General features: G+C 35.7%; 1 protein-coding gene across 4 annotated transcripts; it reads right to left on the reverse strand.

The window, feature by feature from the left end:
- Positions 1–1,382: 1,382 nt before the first annotated feature.
- LOC111910361 (uncharacterized) lies at positions 1,383–7,420 on the reverse strand. Of its 4 annotated transcripts, none has more exons than XM_052771766.1 (11): positions 7,061–7,420; positions 6,638–6,759; positions 6,505–6,563; positions 6,233–6,415; positions 6,050–6,149; positions 5,881–5,954; positions 5,645–5,797; positions 3,396–4,977; positions 2,155–3,325; positions 1,984–2,067; positions 1,383–1,889 (listed from the first exon to the last, which is right to left on the reverse strand). In XM_052771766.1, exons 2-11 carry the CDS (start codon positions 6,662–6,664, stop codon positions 1,825–1,827), a joined length of 3,498 nt encoding a protein of 1,165 aa, XP_052627726.1. In that variant the 5' UTR covers positions 6,665–6,759; positions 7,061–7,420; the 3' UTR covers positions 1,383–1,824. The 4 variants fall into 4 exon arrangements, with proteins under 4 accessions (XP_052627726.1, XP_052627725.1, XP_052627728.1 ...); XM_052771765.1 differs by having other exon boundaries at positions 6,638–6,789; XM_052771768.1 differs by lacking the exon at positions 6,638–6,759.
- Between the last annotated feature and the right edge of the window lie 12,887 nt (positions 7,421–20,307).

Genomic DNA, 20,307 nt, shown 5'->3' on the forward strand with positions numbered 1-20,307 from the left:
ACACGAAATAAATGGGTTTGGGTTGAGTTTTTCAACCCGCCAACCCGTTAACCCGTTTATTAAACGGGTCATATATGGGTTTCTCAAAAATTAAACGGGTTGACCCGCCAACCCGTTTATATTCTTAATGAAAAAATTATTTTATTTTTAAATGTATTTATGTATCAAGTATTAATATTTAATAAGTATTATATAATATATACCATTTATTCATAGACCATTTGACTGTTTTGACATTATGACTCGTGGTGGATAGTCTAAGATCATAAGTCGTAACCTATAAGGCTAAGTCTGTAACATGTTTCTATGAATGTTTTTAATTTTCATTTTAATGTTTAAGACTTAAATATCTAAAATTCGGACTCACGAACCCAAATCTGGCCCACGAACCTGTCAACTTGTGAACCCGTATAAATAAATGGGTTGGTGGGTCATATATGGGTTTATGTTCCAAACCCGCCAACCCGTGACCTGTATACTTAAATGGGTCGTGTTTGGGTTGGCATATTTTGACCCGCCAACCCGCGACACGCCAACCCGAACACGACACGATTGCCAGACCTACCTGAATGTAGATCTTTCATCTAACAAGTCAGTCAAAAAGTTCAGGACTGCTTCTTTCTTGACAAAAATATCAACACGATGATAAACATTAAAGAGAACATTTATAACCACTTCATATCGATATTTGAAGTTTGAGAGTTCTTTACAATGAACTGCATAGTCCTCAAAGGTGTCCAAACATGTCTTACAAAAAATTGAGCATATCTCATCAATCGGAAGTATAAGAATCATGATGCGGTATCGAAATATAGTACGGTATTCTACATATGTCATATGCCCATTGAGACCATCAATATGGATACATAATATGGAGTTTTCATCAAGTTACTTATTCATAAATCCATAATAGTATAGAGCTTTTTCATCAAGTTATAAACTTATTCACAAGACCCACAAATTTTTATTGTTTTTAACATAAGTTGACTACTATCAATAATCAATCGGTTGTAAATCTATATGACACGTCATAACTATTAAAAAAAGACTTCAATCAAGAATTTACAAGTTCGATTGAAAAAAACTCCCACAAAAGGGAAGGAAGATAGTTTTTCAGAATGAAAAATCTAATTGTGTGACTGCTTCAAAGGATAATGTTACAACATCCTAAAATAAAAACAATTACATTTTTATTGAGATAAACCAACTGAAACATAATTCTAGAAAGAACGAAGCCAAACTGAAAAACAGATAAATGACATGGGAATAAAATCTTGTTTCATAATCTAAACAAAATTCCCAACTAGGACCAACATCCAACATTCCAGTAGGTCAACCAAAAGAACCAACACAGCTGTATTTTGTTGTTAAAAATGAGATCATTCAGATGAAAATATCAATGATCACATTTTTCTAATAATACAGCTAATCAGAATTTTGGTAAACACAGATCAAGTTGTGGTACAATGAGTACAAATTTACATATAGCTCAAAATCAAATGGCACAAATGGAATCACAACACTAGAAAGGAATTACATTACTACAAGTAACAACATCCATCCATCAATTCACATACCCATTCCAATGTCGGAATTCGAAATGAACCAACCAAGGCAAAAAAAAAAAAATGGAATACTTGCTTGCTTAATAAAGACTAGGGAATTCGACAATAAGGTTATTTACCTCTTCATATACAACAACCACCAAAAATAACTCATCATGTTTGCCAACTTCAATCATTCTCTCTCTATTTTTTAATTTTATATATACCAATCAACCAACATGAGATCCATCACAAACACTCCCCAGATTCAAATACCAACTCATCTCAGCTTTGAGTCACTTCCTTTGCTGCGAAATGATGACAAAGAGAAGAAAGATCGAGGCGCTGTTCAACAACCAACAACATAAATAATTCCTTCCTTTTAATCTTAATAATTCAAATAAAAAAAAAACTTTAATGTTGGATTATTAGATCATACCTTTGATAGAGCTTCCAGAAAGGTGATCCTCCCTCAGTCTAAAGTTTGCTGGAGGTGTAGGGATTGAGGTCTGCAATGTATGAACTGTCATGATGCAAACAAATGTATTATTAATTATCATCAATCAAGAACATGATATTTATATGTAAAAATTATTTGTTTTGAGCTCACCTTGATCGCTAAAATAATCGGTTTCATTGTAGCTACTTTCAAAAGAGAGACCATGTGAATACTCCAATCCCATTCTTGACTTTCTTAGATCATCTGATGAACGATTGGAAATATCTCTTCCATCTTCTGTATCATCATCTCCCTCTGAAGTTGTAGCAGAAATCCAATCAGCCATGCTGTCAGTGCCACGGCTTTTCCTTCCAAATTTCAGTAACCTTTTGAATCCTTTTGCCATGTCTTTACGAGATTGAACACCAGAAGAAGAATTGGAGTTGGAGTTGGAAACAAGAATATTCTTTTGGGTGCTTCCCCATTTCTTCCTCATACGAGCTACCTCTGCTTCTGATGAATTAAGACCATGTAGATTCCAAGACTCTAGATTATCAGAGGAAAAAGGATGATGCCATGACATCGGGCTTTCACCAGGTGAATCTTGCACATCAGGTGTTTGTGAAAATGTCTGTGAGGCAATTTCGTTTCCATTTCCAGGTTCAGAGTTTATCAAACTCTCGCTTTTCGACTCTGTTTCTACTGCATCTTGAGCTTCCATTTCCATGGTATCAAACTCTTCATCTTCATCTTCATCATCATCATCTTCTTCTTCTTCTTCCATCACTTCTGGCTCATACTCTTCTTCTTTTTTTATAATAACTTCAGACACCATTGACGCCTTCATCTTTCCGATACCACTTCCACCTATGCTGTTATTCCTCCTATGAAAAGACTTGTGTTCCATGTTCTCAGGAGGAGTTGGGGACTTCTTCCTTAAAGACTGAGACCTTACTGTTTTCTCTTCCTTGACAGCTGGCATCTCCTCATTGGTACTTCTGCTACGCGTATGCGTATGAGTATGGTTTCTTCGTGCAGCTGCCTTGCTGGCAACAGAATATGGTTTTGTATTTTCTTTTCGCAAGTCTAAAAAGTTAGGGACAGATTGTGCGAGAGGATTTTCCGATTGTACCCTTCGCCTCCCACTCCCAGAAGCAGATGCTACTTTTGATCTTGGAAGAATTGGTGCAGATGGGGTACGTGGTGTGGATGTAGATGGATTTTTTACAGGTAATGACTTTTTACCTTGAACATTCCTAGAAACACCATTACTACTCATAAGTTTCAGCTCTGAAAATTCAGATATATCTTCATCATCTTCAAGCTGCCCAAAATCTAATCCCTGCCATAAATAAAGCATATTTCATTAGTTTTAATAAAGTTAATATTTCAAATAAAGTTTGATAAATTACCTTCTCTCGCTTCATAACTGATCGAGCATTAAATGACCTTAATCTCTCAGCACGTCTACGAGCACTTGACATAGGGTCTTGTCTATCTGCAGAGAATGAAAGTTTGGCCTTCATTTCAGCACTACTATGCTCAAGCCTATCATGCATGGCTTTCATTCTAGCTTCTTTTTCTGATTTATTAGAACCCCATTGTTCCCTTAACCTTTCCTCTCTTTTCTTCATGTAACTATTATAGAATTTTCCTTTTGATTCGTCGGAAAATCCAATCTCAGAAATACTTCTTTGAAGCCCATCTCTGGGATTCTCATCATCCACTTGAATAGGAGATTTAAACACCACCCTAGTTGGTTCAGAAACCTGAGTAGGAACAACAGGCTTACTTTGATGTGCATTATAATTAGGTTGATCTCGAAGCTTATGCTCTGCAAAAAGTTTTTCTAGTTCATTTGCTTTCACTTTAAGCTCATCATTCAGTTCTTGATTCCCTTTTAATTGTCTTGACCTATGTGTTTGTGTTTGTGTTTGGGTTTGTTCACCAAGAGCTTCTAATGGTGTTGTTGTTGACCCTGATCCCAAAAGCTTACCAGATGGTGGTGTGTTAGTGTTACTATATCCATCAACATATCTGCTTTCATTCTTTTGAATCTTTGTTTTTTGGAGCCCAGGTTGTTTCTCCATTGCAGTGTTCTTAATTGGAGCTTTTGAACTCACTGGTTTTGAATCGGACTCTAATGATCTTGCATCTGCTTCATGGTGTGAAGTTTCAACAACTGCAGGCTTGAATTCTTCTTGATTTGACACACCACCATGAAAAGACTTGATCTTGGTAGGAAGTTTTAACTTCATTTCCAATGAATCATCTTCCAATTTGGTTACAGATGAAATAGATTGAGTCTTTTCCAAAGTGGGGCCCGGTTGGTTTGAACAAACAGATTCTTCAGGTTGTGACCCAGAACTTGTCTCCATCTTAGAAAAATGAGGCTGATCTTGATTTTGAACTTGATCTTTTTGGACCTCTGTTTTAGCAGAATTTGGTGTCTCGTTTGTAGATTCCTTCTTCTCTCCACTTAGATCAATGCTCATATCACTAGCACCACTCCATCTTCTCAAAACAGAAGGTGGAGGAGCTGAAATATCAGATGAAAGCCTACGAAGCTCAGGCTTAACAATGGCGGGTTTGCCGCCACTTCCGGTGGCGGAACCAGAAGCAGATCCAGAACCAGAACCAGAAACAACCTCTTTCTGTTTGTTTTCAAAAAGATTAATCCGGTCTTGTACACTGAGCCGCCTAGAAGATGGCTGGGTGGGAGGTGGCTGAGGAAAGGGCTCCTCAGACACACCACCAGCAGCGGCCTCTTCTTTCTTTAGTTTGGGTGGCTGAGAAGTGTTGGCAGGTTTAGCAGATTGGTCTGGTTTAGGTGATGGAGATTGGTCGGTGGTGATAGGTGGTGGTTCATCATCTATGGACATGTCTGAGCTGTAAGAACACCGGATGGCTTGATCTTTAAAGCTGGATTTTGATGAATTTTTGAACAACTCAGGACGTCTGTCACAGAGTGATATATATTTACAGCAAGCTTCACTGCACAACAATTAGGAAATTTTTATATCAAAAACTTCAAACCCTAAAAAGAAAATAGACACTTTTGTGGGTTGCAGTTGATCCCAGTTTAATGTTTAGAAAACAATATATAAAGACAGCATGATATTGTTCAGACAGAGTTTGAAATGCTTTATATAAGCATAGATCTTTGGGAGTAATGATTAAAAAAATCGCACTTGTCATTTCTGTAAATAAAAAACTTACCAAGGTGGTATGGTGATTTAGCATGATTGATAGGCAAACATTAAATGCGATAACAAGGTGCATTTAATGCTGAATATTATTGATGCTAAACTCAATTGATACTGAACATTCTTCAGTATCAAATACAAAAGGATAGGCTATAACTATGAAATAATCAAAAGTGTTTTATGTGTCTAGCTTGTCATCAGAGCAATTCTAAGTGGTTTCCCAACACTCATGGAATATGTTATTTTTAAGTTTTGAAGTAAATATGATGAATGTACATAAATTAGTTTCCAACTCATCAATAAATACTATAGAATCTTTTCGCTCTCTTTATTAGGTCTTAAAGTGGATTTTCACTCAATTCCCATTTTCATGCTACAAAAGAAGTACATGATCTTTCATAATCAATTATATGACACAAAAAACAAGAAAAAAAACGGAAGAAAAGATTTCTCACTTTAGGCGAGTGGCACCGAATCTCTCTGCAAACAACTGGAGGTCAGCTACTGAGTCATGGTTAAAACCAGCAGCAGTGGCACGAGCACAAGCTGTATTCAAATCCTGCTTCACAGCTGTCAGCCTTACATCAATTGCCCTCAAAAGCTCCTTCCTATAAAAAAGGAAACCAATAGTCAACACAGATTGCAACAAAACCAAAAAAAGATTAGCACATTTAATAAAATTTAACTATACTTTGTTGCATCAGCCCTAGTTGCTGTGCTTGATCTACCATCACCTATGTTACTCGATAGCTGATCAGATGATCCCTGAAAATCAACATGAAACCTTTAATTAAATGAACACCCTTAATTATATATGTATATGAACAATTATACATACTTTAAAAATTAAAACCACATACCTGTGAATAAATTTTACGAGCTGCTTCTAGTTGAGACATCTCAGCATCAAAGGTGATCACTAGTTCAACAATTTCAGGTGTACTAACAAAACGAACAAACCTGATGACAAAAGCTATCAATTACTATATGATTATATCAAAATTTCAAACGTATAAGCTTTAAAGTTTGTATAAGGACACTACCTCTCAAGTGTTCCTTTTGTGAACCATGAGTCCACATTTTTACGTTTATCAACTTCAAGCTTAATGAATTGAGCTGAGGATCCAACTTGTTCCTCCACAACCTTCAAATGTGTCAAAAATGGCTTCACTAAACCCGATGCAAGCTTTTCAGTGTTTCCATTACTGGAAACAATCAATTCACATCTGCACAAAAAGTGGATGAAAGGATTAAATGCAGTTAGACAAAATCATCAAAACAAATTGTATTATTAAGTATTAAAAATTGAAGTTACCTTGAATGTTTTGGTGAGAGTTGGAATGCTGCGTAATCAAGAGGCATGTCCAATTCCATCTTTTTTTAACATAGGATACAAGATATCAGTAAGCAGCCTCAAAGATCCCTAAAAAACAACGTGAATTACTTACGTCAAAAAGATGACATGAATTGTTCATAGTTGGTTCGCCATTTTTGTACTAAAGATCCTACTTTGCTAATCAAACCTAAATGTGAACCATTTGACCTAATACAGACTAAAAACGCGATACACCTGAAATGAAAAGCTGCCTCAGATCTGATTCTACACAGAAGAATCGAAATGCAAATCAATTGGTTGTTGAAGCAAAAAACACCATTTGTCACTGAAGATAAGTTTTGTGGTGATGTGTGGAGAGATAAACCAAAGTTGTTTCAGTAGTGTAGTATATAAATCGCGAACATCGATTACCAAAAAGAAGAAAATGCCAAGTGAATCCGAGGTTAATTGCCAAAAAAAGATAAGTTATAGATAGAAAAACCCTAACAAGTTTGAAATGAGAAATCAAGAAGCGTAGCAGGAATCCGATAAGTACCTTATGTAACTGCAATGTAAATGTAAAGATCTTGGATTCTGACAAGCGATCGTCGATTCGGTTTCAAAAATGAAGCAACATTGCCGGTTCCTCTGGGTGTATTGAAGAAAAGGGGCTTCTTTAGTTGGTTTTTTTGGGGTTTTTATATGAAAAAAGAAAAGTCGAAAACCCTACAAACTTAATAGCTGTCTTCTGTAGATGAGCTTTGCTTTACTTCTCTCTCAAACCCCATTATCTTTCATGTTCTCCCTCTCCAAAATCTTTAAAAAATGGAAGAGTAGATACGTATCGATGGTAGTGTGTGTTTGTGTGTGTTTCTCTCTGCTAACTGTATAGTCGTAGTCGTATATACGGATGGAAAGTTGAAATCCTAAAATCTAAAACGAATCATATTTCCTTAAATTAACCGACTATCAAGCCTCTAATAACTGTTCTTCTTCTTAATTAGAATTTTGACGTTTAATAAATAGTGAAAAGACAACAGAAACAAAAAATTAATTTAATTGTCTCTAGATTTTAGACTTGCTTTTATCAAATATCTAAATGCATTTATCGAGAAATTAACATGTACCTAAAATAGCACAATAGTAATCACTCAAGTCTATAGACAATGGTCCCTCCATTCACAAAAAGTCACAACATCTCTAAACGTGACATAATCCCCTAACGAATTGTTTTATTTTTAATTATTTTTTCTCAAACTATATTCCTTTATAACATACTTTATTGCCAATTTGCCATTATAAAACTGAACTTTCAACCATATTTCATCACCAAATTCTCAGAATTTTGGATGCTATGATCTTATCGATAAACAAAAAAAAAAGCAAAATTATATTTAAAAAATATTAATTTCAAATTAACCCAAACAAGTGGGGAATATATATGAAGGTTACAAAGATAAGCCATTGTCATCAGGTTGTTAGTCACAGATTACACTACAATGGGGACATGTCAAATCTTCATAAAGACACCATTAATATCGAGACCGTATGTACCTTATAATATCATAGAGCTTGAAATGTAAATTTATAGATAATGAAGCCATTAATTTAATAGCAAACTCTACAATTTCCTTGCATTTTTTTAATGAAATGTGCTTACTGAAAAACTTAATGACAAGTTTGAGAATATAGTTAATTATTCTTATAAATCTTATCTTATAATATCAATTCTAACATGTTCATATGTCAACCTAACATAACTAAATTATTCGAAACAATATGTGTTGGAGAAAAATAGTGATATACTGTTTTTGTGACCTATTAAAAGGTTGATTTTTTATATTTGAAAAAAAAAATCATCAAATAATTTTTTTACTATACCTCTTCCAAACAATATGGGTTGGTAGAAAATGAGTGACATATTGTTTTTACCCATCAAATGGTTGACCTTTTATATTCGAAAAACAATTTATGGAATATTTTTTTTACTATTCTAAAAATCTAATATGCCAATGACTGTTATGCGTATCTTGATTTTAAGTTAATCATTTGTTCTGGATACAAATCATTAAGTCTTAGATTTGAAAAAAAAATTACATAATTTGTTAGTGATTTAGTGTTATCAATATAATCTAATGTAATTATAATTACTATCGAGACAAACTAAGCTTGGTTTATTGTCTGATACTAGAGATGTGGGGTGCACACTCGGAGTGATAAATATAAACTCGTGAATACGAGAGTTCGGGGCAGTGCCTCTTGCGGGGTCCAAGTGGTAGAGCCTCTAGCAGTGATGATTTAATAGTTGGTTATGTCTTGTAACAACCATTGTAACTACCCCTTTTGGCGTCATTTTTTGTGCAACCAACTTCTAACCGCCATCTTCCTTCTATAGAAGGAAGATGGATGTTCCATGGAAAGGGATTAAGAACTTAACAATAAATTGGATCTACCAGATTGACGAAAGTGTGGACCATGGCGCGGTGAGTAAATCCATTGTGTTTCTATCATTGTGTTTCTATTCGAGCTAAACCACGGCGTGGCCAATGTCTTGCCACAACGTGGTGGTCTATAAGGTTGACTTTGACTATTGACCGTTAACTTTTGACTAGGTTAACTTTTGGTCAACATGTTGGTCTTAGGTAGTTGTTAAAACGTTCTTGTAGACGTTTTAAAAAAAATCTATTATGTTGGGATACAAACCTAATCCCACATCGATTAATAGAGAAACTATATGCTAGGAAATGGGTAATCCTTTTTATCACCGATTGGTTTTAGAAAATGGAACCCCATTATGGTTGGGCTAGTAGCAATCCCTAACAAGTGGTTATTAAATGTGACCCGAACATTTGGAGCATTTGGATCATGTTCATGAAACATTTGGAGCACTTGGAACCTAATGGAGCACTTTGGGTTCATGGAGCATGTGACAAAGGAACAGATCATGTGAGAAAAGAATAGATCATCTGACAAATGAATGGATTAAGTGCCAAAGGAACGGATCATACAAAAGGGGGTTCGGAGCACCTGGAAGAGGTTTGGAGCACTTGGGAGTGATATAGAGCAACAATGAGACCTTGTTGCACCATCTGTTGAAAGGTTGGGCCAAGAAGGATGTTGTTGCACCAAGAGCACTCCTTGTACCAAACATATCCCTCTTGCGCCATGGAGAGTCCTTCTTGCACCATGAAGAAGCCTTGTTGAGCCATGGAGTATGTTATTGCGCCAAGCATGGCCTTGTTACGCCATGCATGTTATTGTTGCGCCAAGGTGATGATGTTGCTCCAACCTAGAAGTTATTGCGCCACTCTTGATGCTTGTTGCGCCATCATGGTGCAAGATGGGCCATTTTGATTCCTTGATGAGTCATGGTATCCCTGATGAGCCAAGTATGCTATGAAGTCTTCTATGTTGCTCAGGATCGTTCAAGGATGCTCAGAAGTTGGTATTGCTCAAGGATTACACCATGTTGTACCACCATAATGGATGTTGGGCCATTAGTGTTCATGATGCACCACTTGTACATCATGATGCTCTACTATGGCACATGGTGCTCCATCATGTGTGTTGTTGATGCTTATGGGTTGTATGACATGGAAGAATGTTCCAGAAGATGTTACATGGCGGAATATGATTGGTTTCCACCATTCATGGGCCTATGGGCTTGGCCTATTAGGGCTTTAGGTCTGACCTCTCAAGTATAAATAGGGTTTTCATTTTGAATGAGAGGCTCATATCTGTAAATGTGGAATCAGAGAAAAGGGATCAAACACCGCCATGGCTGCAACATTATTGGTGTTTCCCTACCAAGTTACGGGCCGAGTTCCACCCAACGATGAAACCAAAGCTCAGAAAAGTTATATCCATAACAATATCATCACCGCCTCAAGAAACAAGTACCAAAAAAGCAACACGAACATCATTATCCAGACATCCAGCTACAAGTTAATAAAAAATGGTAGTTAATCTTCTGTTTCTAAGTTCGTTCCTCAATGACTGTTTATTATTAGCGAATAATAGGGGATGAAATCATCGGCTCTACATGATATGATATTGGATTGTGTATTGGCAGGAGAGGGGCAACCTCCCACTTAAAACCCCCTGTCTCTCGCGTTGGATGGTGTTTGGGGTGGGGATGAAGGTTTGTTTGGATACTGGGTGTGGATGAACACGATTCTGAAGATGGAACATATATGCAGTCTTTTTAATTAGTTAATTTTCTTTTTTTTAAATCTAGGTTTTATTGATTTACACCAGATCAGTTTTTTATTTGTAAATCTGGATTTGGGTGTAGAGGTGGGTGAGTTTACCGGAAAAGATGAAATGGTTGGTAGAAAGAGGGAGAGAGATAGAGGGGGGAGAGAGACCATTTGCATATTATTTCATTTTCTTTAAAAATAAGTGAAAACATCATAAATAGTCATGTGGTAGTGAAATGACAAAAATGTCCTTCGGTTAACAGACATAACTTAACGGAGTTAGCAATAAGGACCAATCGTTAAAAGTTTTGAAAGCACATGGACCATCTATGATATTTCTAAACCATGGGCACTAAACTTCAGATATGGAAAAACCACAAGGACCATTTATGATGTTTTTTTCTAAAATATAATATACAAAGTGTTATTATAATATCTTTTAACTACTTGCGGTACGGGGAATTTGCGGTACGGGGAATCTGGTTTGAAGGGCCGAATAGGGTTGCTGGATTTCAGAAGTGCTTAAATGCCAAAATGGTCATGCCCTCCGATGTTTTATGTTTGGCCCCTATCTGTATATAGTGGTTGAAAAGTATTGTCTAACACTTATAAAACAATATCTCTCATAAATAGTCGCTATAAATATTATACTAAAATGTAGCGGTAATGATACTAGGTTTCGTCGAAGGAAAATAGAATTGTTAGAAGTGAAGCACTGCCCGAGTTTGAAATCATCATTTTAACAAGTGAGTGCATAGTTACTTTCATCTTACACATAGATATGAAGTATTTAATATAAATTACGTGTTATGTGTGCATATTATCTGTGTTCTTGATATCTATGCTAGCTGAACAAAATATACATGTTTTATTCGAATTAAATTGTATACATATTTTATACCTATAATTATGATGGGTAAAGATGGGATAGATGAAAGATGAGATGAGAGATGAAAGATGAGATGAGATGAGAGATGAAAGATGAGATGAATGATGAGAGATGAAAGATGATATAGATGATGAGAGGTGAAAGATGATGAGAAGTGACGACCCAAGCGATGGTCTAGTCATCTAGCAGAGTATAGATAACAACCACAAACTATTCTAGACAGTGCAACGGAACACTAGCAGACTCGCAACCTGTAGGCCGGTGTTGTGAACAATATGTTCATCAGATGTACTCTAAAAACCCATTGACATGTATTGTGGGTGGACTTCCTAAAATAATATTGTCAATAAAAGAGATAAACCCTGACAACTATGGACTTAGTGCCTTTTATATAAACCCTGGCAGCGATGGACTTCGTGCTTATTACTTAGGAAAATCCTTCGGAATGAATGAGTGAATGATAGATGATTCTTAGGGTAGATCCTTAAGAAATAAAGAGGATATTGGGGATAGGTAATTGGGTTAGTTGTTTGATGATGAAACATAATAAATTTATTATTGTGGGTTGAAAACCCTATGTACTCACCAGGTTTCCCAACCCGAGCCACTCAGTTTATTTGTATCACATGTGTCGATACGAAGCTACATTACACTTAGAGATTAAAGGTTATGTAAATCACTGGTATAAATAAATGTAAGGTTTGTTTATGCTTATGTTTCTGTACTGACGATGACATCCCAAAGTTTTAATATAAATAAAATACATTTCTTCGGAAATGCTTTGATAATATTGTTATCATGTTTTCTGGGAACAAATTCCGCAATATTATTATTTAAAATGAATACTCTGATTTTCAAATAAGCATGAATAAAATTTTTAAAATGACTGTGAATGTGAGGATGTCATATATCCTACTTGACTCATCATTATTTGATAGAACTCTCGGTATTCATTGGGATTAGTGAAAAATCTAGTTTTCATTAACAGATCTTCATATAGATTAATAAGTTATAGTATTATACGTTAACACTAGTTAGGCACGTTACCCGCCAGTTGGATCGCTAGTAAAATCACCCAGATAGTTGTTAATCATCTAAGTAAATTATCCAGGTGAGTTTTCTTTGTGCTCCAGTATATATCCTATATATGTTAGGATATAGTTGCCCTGTAGTATTCCATTAGGCTAGTTATGTTAGTTTTCGGTAATATTAGATTATTGCATGTTGTACTGTTTATATGTGTTGATATATTATATGGAGAGTTGAGGGCGACCCAACCACGGGATAAAGGCCAATAGACTCGGGCGGACCAACTTTATGTTGAAGGTCAGGTAGTGGACCAACTTTATTATGAAGGCAAAAAGGGCAGACCAGCTTTGCGCGGAAGGCCAAGGGCAGACCAACTTTATGTTGAAGTCCATTATGTGTATGCATTGTATATATACTATGGTATATGGTAATTTGAGGAACTCACTAAGCTTCGTGCTTACCCAGTTAAATATAAAGATTTTCCAGGTACTTAATTAATTCGTTAGAAGGGCAAGGTTCGACTGTACACAAGTATATTCGCAACATGTTTGCACATAATGTAATTATACTCTTATATATTTTAATAAATGAAAATGAAAATTTTGGGTTGAAAATGGGGACGTTACATATATGGTCACCTACCAGACTACTCTGTTGTACGAGTTTTTGAATGTACTTTTTTGTTCTTCGTCCTCATGTTGAGCGGAACAAAGTGGAGTCGAAATCGGCTATTTGTGTTTTTTTTTTGGGGGGGGGGGGGTATGGTGTTGGACAGAATGGATATTGTTGCTATGATGTTGTGAGTAATAAGTTATACGTTTCCCCACATGTTACATTTGTGGAACATATTAATTTACACTCGATTTCCTGCTACATCCCATGATGCAACAAAGTCATATCGTCCGCGTATTAATCCTTTTTATGTGTATATATAGAGGCTCGAGATTCATCCATGACGCCTGATTTTCTAGTTCTTGACACTCCTACTTCTTCAGATAGTACCTCAACTCCTCATGTTTATGAGCATGCTCCCTCAATTGTTTAGATTGCAGACCCACCTCCACCACCCCTTAGGAGGTCTACTCGTCCTACCAAGTCGACCAAGCTTCCCGCTTTTACTTACTCTATATACTCAGGTTCATTTGCCTCATTTATAGCAAACATTCATCATCTATCTGAACCTGCATCGTATAGAGAGGTTGTATTAGCTCCTCTTTAGCAAAATGCTTTGGTTGAGGAACTCACTGCTCTTTACCAGATTCATACATGGTATTTGGTTTCTCTTCCTCCTGGTAGACATACTATTAGTTGTCATTTGGTGTATAAGATAAAAACAAAGTCTGACGGGTCTGTTGAGCGATACAAGGCCATACTTGTGGCAGAAGGGTATTCTCAATAGTATGATTTTGACTATGAGGAGACATTTTACCCGGTAGCGAAGATGACAACAGTCCATACTATGATTGTTATTGTATCCGTTTGAAAGTGGAAGATATTTAAAATGGATGTCAAGAATGCCTTTTTTAAATGATGACCTCCACGAGGAGGTTTATATGTCTCCTACCCCAAGCATTCCCCACCAGCCGAGTAAAGTTTATCAACTTTGCAAAGCTTTATATGGTCTCAAGCAAACACCTCGTGCTTGGTTTGAGAAACTTTCCACAATGGTTACCTCCCTTGGATTTGTCCGGAGCAATCATGATTCGACTTTATTTATTAGATGTACGATTGCAAGTGTCCTTATGTATATGTCATGATTATTACTGTTGATGATCATGGTGGTATTGAGTCTTTGAAGCATGATCTGGCTCATCGGTTTCTTATGAAGGATTTGGGCTTGTTGCGTTATTTCTTGGGTATTGAGGTAGATTAATTTAAGAAAGGGTATCTTCTTTCTTATATTAAATGCATATCTGACTTATTTACACGGGCGTGCCTTTCTGACAACCAGACTGTAGATACTCATCTTGAAACCAATGCATGATACTCTCATAGTGATGGTGTACCTTTATCAAATCTGAAACTTTTCCAGACTATTGTGAGAAGTTTGGTTTATCTTACAGTTACTCATCCGGATATAGCTCATGTTGTTCTTGTCGTCAATCAGTTTGTTACTACTCATACTTATATTCATTGAGGAGTTATACTTCGTTTCCGAGATGTTTTTGTGGCCCTCAGTTTCATACCCTCCTATTTCCCTGGACGTCTTCTCTTGAGTTACGTTCCTATAGTGATGTTGATTGGGATGGTGATCGTCATGATCATAAATCCATAATCGGATTTTACGTGTTTCTTGGAGAGTCTCTAGTTTCATGGAAAAGAAAAAAACATGATGTTGTCTCTAGATATTCCACAAAGGCTGAGTATCGTGCTATGGATATGACTACATGTGAGATTATCTGGTTATGATGGCTTCTTGCATATATGGGGGGTTCACACTTCTCTGTCCACTACCCTGCATTGTGATAACAAAAGTGCAATACAAATTGCGAATAATTTTGTTTTCCATGAGTGGACAAAGCACATTGAGATTGATTGTCACTTCACCAGTCATCACTTACAGCTCGGGACCATATCGCTCCTGTTTGTTCCATCAACCTTGCAGCTGAAGGGATATGAGCATTTTAACACTCCTATGGTGTACATGCAACCCTAGAAACCTTGGATCTATGTTTTCTCTATTATACATGCAAATATGATTTTTCCAAGGCTCTCATCCTAACTAACATACCATGGGGTACTTGTAATATAAAACTTAGTGGGATGACATATCTTTTTCTTGTGGTTGATTCCTTGGAGCTTCAAGAGCCTAGCCCAATAATGTGGATGCCTCGAGTGGAATCACAAATCACCAAAACACCTTGGAAAACTTGAGAGAATAGTAATCACACTAGAAATCGGCCCACTTTTGTTCACTCACACACTAGTGCAAATTTCAAGTGCCAAGGACCTCTTTATATAGTATAGTGGATTAGGGTTACATCCATGTAAACCCTAATACCCATGACCTTTCATTTACATAGGATCCATGGGTTAAAAGCTCCATGGACTATCCATACAAGCTTAGCCCATCCTAAATAACTATTGGCCCATTATATATATATATATATATATATATATATATATATATAAGAGTCCATATTTAATTAGTCTCCTATTAATCACAAAATTTATTCTAAATTAATTCTTGACCAATACTAATTAAATAATATGATTTCATATATTATAACTTATAATATATTAATAAACCATACTATTCTCAAAAGACTATCCATACAAATTGTTCCGGTGAAGTGCAACCCAAATGGACCATGCTATTCTCGAGCCGGATACGTAGCAATAATAGTTATGGGCTTAGACATCTAGTATTCTCGGGCTGAATACATAGCAATAATAGTTATGGGCTTAGACATCTAGTCCAATAGTCTCCCACTCAGATACGTCTAAAACTATTATTCAAGTATGACTCCAAGATCCCGACTAGCAATCGTAGCTCTTAAAAGCCGCTGTCGAACTCTGACCTAGTTAGATGACGTGTCTATTAGATAAGGAATCATATATTCCTCCATTCTAGATATCATATGGACTGAGACATGGATTATAATCATTATCTTTGTCCATTTGTCGTTTCCCTGTTTCCGATTTATGACGACTGACTAATTCAAATCAAATCAGTCCAAGCCTGGCCAAGCACTTAGAGGTGTCATCACTAAATCATTCGATGGGCCCACATATATCGCTTTTATCCATCCAAGGGTAAAAGGAATGGATAAAATTCGACCCAAATGTTTTCTTGTACTTACTCATCAAATTACACACAATTATATGTTTTATAACAACCATGTTATTGGTTGCGTTGACATGTGTCAATGTGCAACTGACGCGCAACTACAACTCACACGTCTCCGTTTGAAGAATATAAGATATTATCATCTCATGATCACTCGTGATAAAATCCATGAAGTGATTCAAATGAGCGTGGGTTTATTCCAATACTCGAATCTCATTCCAGGAGCACTCATGAATGTTGCAGCAACTTTTGATATGTCTAAACACTTTAGACATCTACAAGCCCAATTCATGACAGTCTTGATTCATACCTACTTACAAAGTATGATTGACTGTGGAGAGTTTGAATAACCTAGTTATTCGGGAAGTTAAAACATGCAAAACGAAATACAAGAACAATCGAATCCAATATGGTCTCAGAACTTATGAATATAAATAAACTACCTTTTATTTAATCACCATATTCATTACACGTTATTCATTGCATAATGTTTCAAATAATCAACTCAATACTTGAACCGGAACAATAGTCATGCCATGCACCAAGCATGTATATTATGTTTGTCCAAACAATAGTTATGCCATATTCCAAGTATGCACACTATGTTTGTTTATGATCCTTACTTTGTGAAATAGACCAATTGAACATGATTCCAATGATGTTCATTTCACAATCCCAAATCATTACCGCCAATGTAAGAATACAAGATTCTTTGCCATTTACTGAAATCTGTTAGATTCTAAACTTATATGCATTGATTCTCTTGTAATGACTATGCACAAAAGTCATAAATACTTGGCAACATACATTTACAAAGTATTCCAATGGAGAGCAATTCCATGGAAACGAAGTCTCAAATTCAAAGTACATTCCTTTGAACATCCTTCTTGCATTGAGTTTTATAATCTTATATATATTTAATGAATACCTTCCACCTATGGAAACATTTCCACATTCCCATTTTGACTATCACTTACGAACAAAAGTTGCCTCCTTCCAAAATATGTCAATATGGTGCTTCCAAAATTAACACTTATACTTCCAATTGTCCATGAGCAACCAATCTTTGGAAACCCTCAGATTGTCCTCGACAATTGTTTAATCATTTTAGTCATATCCAGTTCAAGTACTTTTTCCCCCTTAATGCCCTAGGCATTTGGAAAAATTTAGAACATATGAATATTACAACACATGTAATCGATCCTATATCCGAAGCATATGGGACACGATTCATGATGTCTCACATAAAGACATGATACTAGACCGGTCTTTTGCTATAATATTTCTATTTCTATTTGCCATCTTCTCATAATTCATATTATGAAAAGGGAGTCTGTAATCATAATCGAATTTTAGAACGCAAATAATGTAATTATGACTAAATTTGATTAAAAACTCACAATCTAAGTTTTTAGAATTGGATCACAATCTAAGCTTTTAGAATTGGAATAAAGTATAATTTCCTCTCCCTTAATTTTAGCAAACAACTTTTCAACCCCCGCAACTTCACGAATTGAAACCATTTTGTTTTCTATAATTAATATTGCTAACTTGCAACACGATAATTGTTATCATAACACTTATGCTCCCACTAGCTTTGACATGTATCCAGAAATCAGCTGGACTTCTAGAAATCAATACTTTGTTGACTTTCTTACCAAAGCTCAGATTTTTGATACGAGATGCTTTGATAAGACTTTATCAAAATCATACACCTTTTCTTAGACAACTCACATGTGTGTCTAAACAATTTTAGAACTATGAAAATGGATGTCGTAATCATAGTCTCAATTGTTTAGACCTTTTCCATTTCTCACAAGTCCATGTTAGTGTGTCGGTTAACCACACACGCTCCACTAACGACTTTGAGAATGCTAATATCACAATTTCTATCTAGTTAAAATCTATTTAGCGAAAGCGTTTCCTCACCATCATTTTCATGAATCGGAGAGAAACCTAATGACACTTAGATTTTATGGTGTATGTGTTCCTATCCATGTGAATTTGTCAAAACCATAATCACAAGACAAGGTTAGTGACAAATTCATATGGACCGAACTTGATCAATCTTAATTTCTTGCCATCTGGAAGCACAAGGGCCTACCATGTCTTCCAAGTTGTTATGCAAGCAACCGAGAACTCATAGAACTCACATGCATAGTCAACTTTAACCGGAATGGGCATAGAAACAAGAATTATGTCAGCACGATAGGTTATAAACCTCAAGTCGTGTGCTAGTGATAAACTACAAGTTTTATTCTTGATTAGTTTTTGAAACCCTTTTAGGATCTTTAAGACTCACACTATCCTCTTGACATATAAGACTCTCTTGCCAAGAACCATTCTTTAACAAATAAATATTCGGGAGATAATGCATATTATTATCAAGACAAACGCTTCACACAATTGGACTTAGTTGTTATTTGTTTCATCCAAAACATCACAACTTACCAATTTCAAATGTACAAGATTAGAAAACATTTTACTCTACATTTGACAAATGTTATAAACCTTCTTTAAAATATGTCACTCAAGTTACAATTTTGGAGTATGACTCTAAGAATTGTTTTGGAACGAAGTATGATTCATATTCTTGTTTTGACCATTTCAAGAATTCATGATTCCTCTTCTTAGCCACAGGAATGTATTAAGATGTCCTTAGAGGATCAATTGTGATATGTTTTTTTTAATCATTAAGATGATCACAAAACATGATACTAAAGTACTCTCCCATCTTTTCAGATTTGAGAAACTTTTATCTTTTTGCCTAATTTGATTGTTCTAATTCGTTCTGTCATACATTGAAACTTTTCCAATGTTTCAAAATTATATTTAAACTTGTAAGTATAACCATATTTACTAAATTTTAGTAAATCTTGACGAATAGTCTTATCGATCTTTGTGATGGACTTGACTAGTGCATAAGAATGTGTACTCAATCCCTTAGCCATTCACTTGACTCACATATACATGTGAACAATGATTAGTCTTAATTTTACAAAGATGGAGATTCTCATTCATCATACAATACAACTTGCATGATTCCAAGTTCCTATCCAATTGAAACTTGGGTGATGAGAATCTTTCCTTATTTGACAAATTTAGACACTACCACAAATGAAAGAATCAAATTCATATTTCCAGTATTGCTAGAAACATACAAACATGAATTTCTCATAAATGCCATTGCAAGGAGATATAAAATAAAACAAAACAAAATTTTATTTATTGATAAAATGCGAAAAAACTTTTCCTTACAATGCACTTGCAAGTGAACACTATGCTATTACACATTTCCTAGTAATCTATCATAATTCCTAAGTAGTAGCTCAAAAATCCGATCTTCAAGCCATGCGATTGAAATCCATCTTCGAGATCAGATTCAACATACTCCTTTTTTTAAGCTTCCTTCCATTTGATTGATCTTGAAGCATAGTCAAACATTTTGTCTCTACTTTCTTTTAGATCTTTCAGGTAGTCAGGGTAGCTTCGCTTCCAATGTCCCTTCTCTTGACAGTAAAAACATACAAACTCTTTGGGAATGTTACGCGTGACTATCACAGACTTAGCCTTTATCTCTACCATTTGGTCAACCAGGTTGACCATGGCCAATCCCTTTCTATTGGGAAGAGAAAATTTTTATGGACTTCCTATGTTACCATTGTCAATGTCCATGGAAGCTTGAGAAGTAGATCTTCCACCCAAATTTACTTTTCCAGTGTGCCAAAACATTTCTAATTCAACAGTAACAAGCAAATAAGTAAGACAAATAAGGCTCATGTCGTGGTCTTTCACATAGTAGTCCTTAATGAACTCACTATACGACTCAGGAAGTGATTGAAGAGCCCAGTCAATAGCCAACTTCCTTGAGACTTCGACACCCAACACTCTCAACC

This window comes from Lactuca sativa, chromosome 5 (assembly GCF_002870075.4).
Source record: "Lactuca sativa cultivar Salinas chromosome 5, Lsat_Salinas_v11, whole genome shotgun sequence".
In the NCBI taxonomy this organism is placed as follows: domain Eukaryota; kingdom Viridiplantae; phylum Streptophyta; class Magnoliopsida; order Asterales; family Asteraceae; genus Lactuca; species Lactuca sativa.